Here is a 10,115-nt window from a genome sequence, read left to right as displayed (position 1 = left end):
CAGTATTCTTCTCTCACCCTATCTTGTGATGCAAGGATAAGCACTCCTGAGCCCAGCCATCAGTTCATGCTCTCCTTTCCTGCACTTCCTGAAGTTCTCAGTGGGGAGCAAGAGTGTGTGCAGATCAAAACCTATCAGAGAGCTTTATTCTTCTGCTTTGTTTAACGTGCCCTACACAGAATAAACGCAACATACAAATTCACTGTTTCTCACTGTACTACCGAAAGTCACATTAGCTATTCTTTAAGGTTATTATGTTTTTATAGGTGTACTATTTTAACATCAATGGATTCTCTTTTTACAACTGCTTTGGTCCCTACAAAGTTCATGGTTTGTGGTAAATCCTTAAGTGTTCCAGGAGAACAAATCAAACTATTCAATATCCATTTGCCAAAACCGTAGACAACAGGAAAAGATTTCACTTTTTGACTGGGGACTGTCACTTGGCTCAAGTTAGGCTGCTCTTGTAATGGGATGTAATGGAGGGGTTGTTACATGGGACAATGTGCAGGAAAAGAAGGGGGGGCTGTGGTTTGTTTTGACACAGTTCTAGGGTCTTTTCAGGATTCTCTGATACTTACCTGTTTTCAGTTCAATAACTAGAACACTATGGATTTGGACAAGCATAGATTTGGGGCAGTTTTCTTCAGGCACTGGCAATGTGCAGTAGAGGGGAAGAAAGAAGAGCGGCTTGGGAGCGGCTTTGTCTCATTCTGAAACCACTTCAATATGACTGAAGTGTTTATTCCATCTCTGGATTCCTCTTCAGAAAGACAATATAACCCCAAAAACTTAATATATACAAGTTACAGCCATAAACCCAACCATTTTAATTGAAGCCATTAAAAAAAAAGTGTGAGGCAATATAAATGATAGCTAGCACTTTCTGAAGAGCTGTAAAACAGCAACAAACACTTTACAAAAGATTTGAAGGAAGAGAATATAATTTCCAAACTACAGGTATTGTATAAAGGTAACATTAGGTAACATCTTATAAAATACAGCAACAGAGACAAAATGGATACTCAAGCTCATTTGAAACTAAGCCTTCTGGGGTCTTGGTTAAAATGTGTGTTCAAAAACTATTTTTAACAAGGACTAAATACTTCATCTTTTAAATGTACAGGTCCCTGGCATAAACATAGCACTATACACATCTTCCAAATAAGCAGTAATTACAAGTTCCTTTAACCATGCGTGGTGTCATCTTCTACGAAGTCTTTGGCCATTTCTGCTGTGATCACATCAATATGACTGACCTGGTGGAACAAACAATCATTCAGTTATTACAATACCTCCTGCAGAATAAGACAGACATTTCTGAAGGCTCCAGGACTCAGCAACAGGTCTATGATCAATTTATAATCCCTTTAAAGAATGTGACACGGGACATCTGCAGGTATTTAAATTCTCTTTCAAGATCGAGAGAACTTTTTCTAGAAGACTGTGTCACAACAGAAATTTATCAACTGAAGTGAGTCTGATTTACTCTGAACTCTTGTAGTCGCAAATGCACAACTTATCTTAATGATGGTGTTTACTGAGAAGCCTATCATACTACTTACTTACCTTGTTTCTAAATTTTACACCATAGAACTTGTCAGCTGACTCAAGCAGTTCCGGCCTAAAAGTTGTTGTAATAAACTGAGCATGTTCAGCTAGTTCCATAATCATATCTAAAAGGAACACAAAAATTCTTTATTAATGTAGCATTTTCAATAAAATGGGACAGACAAAAATAGCAAACTCTTTGCCTTATTCAAAATGAGATTTTGGTTAATGAAGCAAAAACCCCATAAATCAAGGAAGTATCTATACTAGTTTTATTTCCCAGATAATACACATACAAGTATTATTAATTCCAGTATGAACTCTGACAAGTCCAGCCACTCAGCAAACCTAGTATGATATTAAACTTCTATGATGAAAAACAGTGTAAGCACTTTTCTATTCATTTTTAAAATCAAAATAGACTTCAAAGCAGGACTGTTTTTCAACACACTGAAGTGCAGTAAGGAGATCCTTTAGATGCACTAACAGAACAGAGATTCTACATAAAACCAAGTTCATGAAAACTTCCCCCAAACATGCACTGGGCTTCTCACAAATGTGTTTTTATGATCAAAAGCTTTATTCTTAAACATCAAGGAAGAGAAGACAAACTATTACCCTCAACCAAAATGAAGATTATAAAAGGCAGACAAGTACCTGACACAGCTTTTCTATGCTGGGCATCCAAGGCTTGGTCAATTTCATCAAATAAGTAAAACGGAGCTGGATCACATTTCTGGATGGCAAATATTAGGGCCAGAGCCACTAAAGATTTCTGTCCACCTGAAAGTTGCTGCATTTCTCTCATTTCACCCTGCTTTCCTGTGAATGATACCTAAGAAAACAATGTAACAGCAAGATGATTTCAAAACACTAAACAACAGCATCACTTGCTATTAAACAAACAGGATCGACTAAACGCTGTCTTTTAAAATATAGTTAAAAGACAACCCAAACAAACATTCAAGGGACTAAAACCCAAATATTATTCATTACCCTTATGCCAACTCCAGTGAACTGATCTACAGATGGAACACTGCTCTGAGATCCAGATCCCCTTTCGCTCTCAGTACTGCCTTCACCTTCATCCTGGGACTGACTGCCTTCCACATCTCCTTTCTTCATCACCAATGTGGCCTTGCCACCAGGTACTAGCTTTTGGAATACTTCACTGAAATTTTTTGACACCTGAAAAAGAAAGTTATTTTTACATACTCATCTTTACAAAGTGAAACCTACTCATCAAAACCTACTCATTTTTACAGAGTGAAATCAAATGCAGACAAGTGCTTTTGCATGAACACAGAAAGTATCTGCTTCAAAGAAGAGATTCACGTTCTTAAGCAGAAGTGAGAAATGTATGCTGTACAAAGCGCTTGGCTTAAAACAAGAGTCAAAACAACTGTTTTTGTAGTATGAGAATTTTCAAATTTTTTTTCAATAAAATGGTACAATTAAAACATAGACCTGTAGCAAAAATAAGTTTTACTTAGTAACCCTCAGTTAAGCAAAAACTTTTAAAGAGAACATTCACACATTTTTTAGTTAAGATTTTTTTGTTAACACTAGAATTAATTTCACTAAATCTGAATCTTGATAGCCTCAAGGAGAAGGGATTTGGTACAGTTTTTTTTGCCACAGTTCCCAGAAAGGTTTGTACGTAAGTATATAGGAACTTACTTGAGAGAAAGTATTTAAGATGTTTAAAGCAAAGCTAGAGTTGTACTGGAGATGGGCACATATTGAAAATGGTAGGCTTATTTACTTTTCAGTATTTAAAAAACCCACAAGCCTCAAGTTACATGACACAGCCTTCTCCTAGTACAGATTTATTTAGTATCCTCTTCTTTTCATATTGCTGCTACACCATGGGACAACTTGATTGATTTCAGCACCAGTGTCTTTATAATTGTTCCCATTTTGTTACCTGTTTGAAAGTCAGCTGAATAGCCTCATATTTCCTGAGCTCAAGGACATTCATCAGCTCCATGATGGATTTGTAGCCCCTGTCCAGTTCTTCTTGTCTTTTTATCAATTTTTCCTTCTGCTCTGAGAAATTCACAAACTGATCTAAAGCTTTTTTATTAACGTGACTGTATTTCTTCAGTTCAGTATTGCACTGCTCCAGCTTGCGGAATAACTGTAAACAGAAAGCATGAACACATCAAAGTTGACTTGCAATTCTAGCCACACTTGACACACAAGATGCAGGTGATGCTTATGTTTCAGGTCATAAAACATGAAACCAAGCACACCAGTTACCTGCTTCAAACTTAAAGTCTGATACTTTTCAAAAGCCTCCTGTGGAAGTGAACCCAGCTCTCGTATTTTCTTCATGCATTCCTCTTTCTTCTTGAGGAGCATGCCTTGCCTGTTTGTCATTTTTTCAAGTTCTTTTGTATCATGGTTAATAGCATCCATATGCTCCTTTTCCATGTTCTTCCAGCGTTCCATGCTCTTCTGAAGTTCTTTAATCCCTGCTTCTGTTTTGTCAATAGAGTTATCCAGGTCTGCAATATTGAGCAAGAGTACAAAACCCAAAGCTGTAAGTTTTACACACCTCTAAAAGATCAGCAATTATCCAATAAAGTATTTATGAAACAAGATGATAGACTAAAGAAGATCTATTAAGAAAAAGAAGGTTAAAGTTCAGGTAGAAGGCTGAAAATCCCTCTTCGTCCCCATGAGTATAAGACTTAAAAAAAACCCAAACAAATGTACTACAGTCATATTGTTCAAGTCTAGAAAGAGAAGCAAAGGAAGTTTCAAGCCAAACAGATGTGATGGCCTATTTGACAGCAGCTGAGTTTTAAACAGGTTAGACAAAATTCAGGAACAATTCTACAAGATCTTGCTTGAACGACAAAATTGCCTTTCAAGTACCACACCCTCAAGTTGGAAGCCCATTTCCACCAACACAAGTTAATAACGTTGGGATCTATTTCTGAATCAAATGTGGTATGTGTGAACTTTCAAAACCCTGGAGAGTTTTCTTTCCAAAACATGATGTTACCAACCATCTGACCGTGCCAGTGTATCCTTCACTCGTTTGTTGATAGCCTCAAGTTCTGATGTTGTGGCAGTAAGGACTGTGCCACCTTCTGTCTCTCGAAGCTCATTCAGTTCCTATGGGATAAATAAATGCCACCAGGCTTCAGCATGAATAGGAACATAAGCCAGACAAGCTATCTTCTGCTACTCTACATATAACTATTACATACATATACTATTCAATATTTTCCTAATGTTCTAAGAGAATAGTTAGATTTTCAAACAAATCTGTCATTATGATAGTCCTATTGATACACAGACCATGTACTTACAGTAGCTTTTGTTAAAAACTTGCTGAAACTCAAATGAATACTTAACTCAGTTTATATACATAGGGGAGGAAACCCCACTACAGATAATGCAGTGTAACAAGTAAGTATTTATGATTTACATGTGTTAGCCCCAGAAATAAACCAAACCCAGACTGCAAAAGCATATTTAAAAGAAAACCCTTACTTGCTCCACTTGGTCCAAGCGTTTTCTCAGATTCTCATTGAGGTATGTTTCAACTCTTGTGATAATGCCTTCTAATTTAATCCTCTCATTCAAAAGCTGTCTGTTTTCCTGAAGAAAGAAGTATATTAGTTGCCTTACCTGCCTAGGACTATTTTTACCTTGTTAGAAAAAAAAAATTATTACAACAACAAGAACAAAAACTTCTCTTCACACAATTCTGTGTATTAAAATCTCACAGTTCTCTGGACTGTTCCTCTAATTTTAACTGGCAGAAAAAAAATTCAAAGTTGTCTAGTATAAAAGTCAACTGTACAGATCAGTCAGTTTATTAATCTTTATTTGTATCTGAATCCAATTCTTAAACCCAGAAATGCCTTAGAGATTATATAAGAAGCAGTATTTTTCCAGCAACATGTGTGTCAATCAAAAGGTTAGTTTTGTCTCACCTACCACTCACATATAGAAATTTTCCTTTCTCATACTGTGCATCCTCCCTTCACATGATATCTACTTGTATTTATTGTTGGAAAGTCAATAGCAAGAGGAAAAAATTGTGATGATTCTAACAAATAGCCTTAATTTTCACACAATCAACTGGCAAAATTCACCTAGTGTTTGAGAAAAACTTGCAAATACCCTTTGCAAATGACAGAACTTTAAAGACACCTACCTACTACTGACAAAGCACTAATTTACTGACACTATACACATAAGTGACTTTTCATACAAAAGGACAAAAGTTTATTGCCAAGAAAGGTACCACATTTAATGGCAAATATTTTTATTTTCTTACTTGCTGTAGTTGTCGAATTTCATCATTAAGAGCATCCACACGTTTCTGATCTTCAAGACTGAGCTGAGACAACAAATCTGTGCCCAGTTCTGCTTTTAATGATTCTCTAGTTGACTCCATGGCATGTAAACTTGCCTCCAGGCTCTGCAAGCTACGTTGCTGTGGGACAGATAGACAGAATCACTCTTCAAAGCAATCTCTAGATTTATATGAATTTCACCTCTTCATATCAACATATTTTTGGGACATATCTCTAGTTATCTCTTAATATTTCATATTATGATGGTAACCAGAAGGGAATGCAAGTTTAACAGTAACATTAATGAAACAATTAAAATAAACCAAATAACAACTTTCAATATCCCCATACCAACCTTAGGCATAAATGTCTTTTCAGACTGCTGCCTTTTTTCCTTCAGCATTTTCATCTCTGACAAAATACTGTCTCGAGAGGCTTTGAATTTTCTCTGCTGTGTCTCAATTTGCTGCATTTGATTCATTAGCTGGTCAATCTCATTATTAATCCATACTGTGGGCTAAGGAAAATTCTGTCCTTGTTTTAAAAATAATTTTATTCCTACTAGTACCTTCAATTTTTTTCTATCTGACATATTCATCTTTCATCAAAATAGCAAACAAATCAAAACTCCACCAAACCATAATGATCACTTGTAGAGGAAAAATCAAGAATCATCCACAAAAATAACTGAGCAGCTAATCAACTTGTCAATACCAAGAGCTAAGCTAAATGAAGATTTCCTTTCTTATTTTACTATATGATATTCGGAAGAACACAGGGATACATCTGAACAAGCAACGAAAGCTCAGATGTTATAAAATACAGAACAGATATCTCTAATGCACTGATGCAAGTAAAAAAGCAAAGGAGTTCAGTTTGAAGGACAGAATGACTTGAGTGATGTCTAAGAAAAATGTATAAACCTCCCTTACCCCTGAAATGTAGATATTGGATCTCAACAGTGCAAAGAGACTGGAAAGACCAAATTGTCAAGCAACTCAGCTTATGACAACACAATGCTCTCCCACCGTGGGCCCCTCCACAGAATAACTGGACCATGTAACACATCAATTCAGGACACAAGTACTAAAAATATAGCCTGAGAAGAAGCAATGAAAATTAACACAGATAACAAGAATATCTGGTTATGGCAGTTACTACAACAGACTCTAAAAGGAATAGAAAGCTTCACAATCTAGGGTTTAACCTCACCTCTAAGCTTTAAAGATCAATATCAAATACAGTAACACAGAGAACCAGGCTGCACACAAAACAGTCATAACAAATGCCACAGATAATATGTAACAAGTCAGTCTCCTGTTTTCTGTTACTGTAACCAAAAAGAAAAGCTTTGTCATCACACAACCTTCCCCATTAACAACAAAAGGATATTTTCAATGTTTCTACGTAAGTTTTCATTGAGCTTTGCTTCGAGTTCACCAAGTTCCTCTTCTGCTTTTCTAACATCTTTTTGCAATTCAAGCCGAGACTTCCGGGTGTCATAATAACCTCCAGTCAAAGCACCTCGATGGCTGACTTGATCACCTAAGAGCAGAACAGAATGAAATGTAAAATGCACACTACACACTTGCTATAAAGCCCAGCACAGTTCCCACAGCACAACTTAGCAGGTTATCCAGAACATTTCAACTAAGCTACAAAAGCACTGTATGTCTCAGCAATCATGTATGTTTACAGTAATTAGAAATGTTTATTTCTCTATTCAATTTAATGCTATTTCCTTTCTCAATATCATCACAGACTGCTAGGATCTCCTTTAAGCATTGGCTTTTTTTTTTTTTTTGTTTTAATTAACTTCTGAAACCATGTAGCTTGAAGGAAAAAGAATACTTATATTAAGGGGAAAATGCAAATGCCTAGCATTACCAGTTTGAAAAAAAAAATCTCAAGTCTTCTATGAGGAAATAAAGAAATTAAGCAATTAGCAGCATCTGTGGTTTATAGAGTATGCTGATACTGAAAAATTAGTAATTTCTTCCTCAGATACCCTTAGGAATTTTTTTAGATTGACTTTAAGAACAAAGAGACAACAATAAGCCTGCAGGCAATTAACAAAAACTAGAGATTATTTCAGGGAACATAAGATCTAAATATATCTGTTGCACACAAGAATTCACATTGTCTTTATAAGGAATAAAGGAATGGCATTAAGGAATTAAGGCTATTAATTCACACCCTAAACACTGGTTTGAGCTTGGGGAAAACACCATAAACACGGCAGGAAAACAAATGTCTGTTAAACTGGATAAAAAAACCTGTATGAATGCAAACCTAATCTGCTTTGCAATTCTCAGGATGGAGATACATTGCTACTAAAATTTAGAGTGTAAGAAAATTCCATACCTTGTCAAGAAATAGTGTTTTTTTAAGCACTGTACTTAACCAAGCACAACCTTGTACATACATCTCAGTCAAGTATAATATTATTTTTAATAATCTTATTTCAACAGCTCTAAATAGACCATGTTTAATGAGCCCCATGTTCCCAGGAATCCTATTGTTGCAATAAATAACCGATAAAGAACTGCAGTATTTACCTTCCAGAGTGATACAATCCATTGTGAAAGCTCTGGCCAGCTGGGTAGACACTTCCATGCTACGACAAATTAAAGTCTTCCCAAAAACATGTTTGAAAGCTTTATCAAATCTTGGATTGTATCTCAGTTTACTGATCATAGGAATAGCATCCTAAAGTGAGAGAATTACAATTCAGCAATTGAGGTAAATCTTGAGTATCAGGTTACAATAAAATTCTAGTTATTAGTATTGCTTTTTCACTTGTAAAGTGCAGTTAATAAGGAGCAGATACCTTGTAGAAAAATGTTTTTCTATTGAATAGTTTTTTTTAATGTTCAGAACTATACATTTGAAGTAGTATTTAACTGCAGACAAACAGAAAAGCAAGTGGTGGGCAATAAGCAATGTACACAGTTCAAAACACGAGGCTTTGTAGTTATGAAGCAAAAATAGGTCCAAAAGTAATTCTAACTCACATTAGTCTCAGGATAAGCAGTATCTCTAACATCCAGCTTGTTCAGAGGGAGGAATGTAACTTCCCCAGGAAGGTTCATTTTGTTAAATTCCATTAGGATCTTTGTACTGACCTCATCAGAATCCACAATGTGATAAAACAACCTGTTTAACAAGCCAAACAAGTAGGCAAAACTTTACTATGCTAAAAGGACAAACATATTTGTATACAGACAGTATTCATGCAGATACCATTCCATAACACATCACTATAAAGTTGCAATGCATTTCCAATTCCATAGCTTGGAAAAAGCAAGTGGATATTCTTTTCACTTTAGTTAAAATAGGACTAGCAAACAACTTTACATTCCACTGTCCAGCCAGGAGCAGGTCAGCATGTGTACAGTGCCACTGTGTCCACACCTAGGTCCTGCATTTTCATCATATAACATGCAGCCCCCCTCCCTCTCTGTATGGATCTCCAAAGTTTGCCTCTGCTGCCTCTATACACCACACACAGAGAAAGAGACCCCATCTCCCTGTGCACTATGAGGGACTGAAATAAGAGATTTTTCCTTTGCAAGTTGAACTACTGCTGCTCGTTACAGTGTTTCCCAAACTATGGAGCACCACATTCAGAGAGAACTGGGAAGTTCTTGGAAGAGACACCCTTGTTCACACTGATACAAGTTTCAGAAGAGACTGCATTTCCAATCCCAGTAACATCAACATTTCTATGTGACACTTTACAAGATCATGTCACCTCTGTCCTCTTTCCTACTCTTATGCCATTATCTACCCTTCATTACAACAAGAACTTTTATGAATACTCATGAGTTGGAACAGGGACTGATGACACAAAAAGATTGTCTTAATTAATTTGAAGTGTTAGATGTTGCAGCAAGAGGTGGATCACCCAAAAGGCATTTACTTCTTCTAGAAAACATTTTACACAGACTCATTAACACTCAGCATCTTTTCAGATAACTTTTAGACAGCAGTTTTTGACAGTTTAGAGACCATTCTCAACCATTAGATTTTCTAGTACAAGTGAAATAATTCCTACTACTATTGAAATATCAGCCTTGCTACTGTAGAATTCTCCACACTGGAAGATGCTGTCCATTTTATTCAATATAATTCAGTCTCACCACCAATGCCCCTGGTAACATCAGGAGTGTGGCTCTAGGGCCTTTTTTTTTGTTAGGTTTTTTTTTCCCCCTCTCTGGTTTTGTTTAAGGTTTTTTAGACAAA

At 36.2% G+C, this 10,115-nt stretch overlaps 1 protein-coding gene across 7 annotated transcripts in view; it reads right to left on the bottom strand.

Moving 5' to 3' along the window:
* Window positions 1–723: 723 nt before the first annotated feature.
* Window positions 724–10,115, bottom strand: part of SMC3 (structural maintenance of chromosomes 3) — a 1,169,611-nt gene continuing 1,160,219 nt past the window's right edge. For all 7 annotated transcript variants that reach the window (XM_050976245.1, XM_050976249.1, XM_050976246.1 and 4 more), the window contains 13 exons: window positions 8,885–9,026; window positions 8,429–8,579; window positions 7,263–7,415; window positions 6,226–6,377; window positions 5,852–6,010; window positions 5,059–5,166; window positions 4,569–4,677; window positions 3,814–4,061; window positions 3,479–3,691; window positions 2,548–2,739; window positions 2,209–2,386; window positions 1,570–1,676; window positions 724–1,259 (listed from right to left, as the gene is read on the bottom strand). In XM_050976245.1, the coding sequence (XP_050832202.1) occupies window positions 1,188–1,259; window positions 1,570–1,676; window positions 2,209–2,386; window positions 2,548–2,739; window positions 3,479–3,691; window positions 3,814–4,061; window positions 4,569–4,677; window positions 5,059–5,166; window positions 5,852–6,010; window positions 6,226–6,377; window positions 7,263–7,415; window positions 8,429–8,579; window positions 8,885–9,026 (1,984 nt within the window). In that variant the 3' untranslated portion in view covers window positions 724–1,187. The remainder of the gene's footprint in view (window positions 1,260–1,569; window positions 1,677–2,208; window positions 2,387–2,547; window positions 2,740–3,478; window positions 3,692–3,813; window positions 4,062–4,568; window positions 4,678–5,058; window positions 5,167–5,851; window positions 6,011–6,225; window positions 6,378–7,262; window positions 7,416–8,428; window positions 8,580–8,884; window positions 9,027–10,115) is intronic.

This window comes from Serinus canaria, chromosome 6 (assembly GCF_022539315.1).
Source record: "Serinus canaria isolate serCan28SL12 chromosome 6, serCan2020, whole genome shotgun sequence".
NCBI classification, from domain to species: domain Eukaryota; kingdom Metazoa; phylum Chordata; class Aves; order Passeriformes; family Fringillidae; genus Serinus; species Serinus canaria.
The sequence above is the reverse complement of the archived record's forward strand: the minus strand, read 5'-3'. Positions and strand labels throughout refer to the sequence as shown.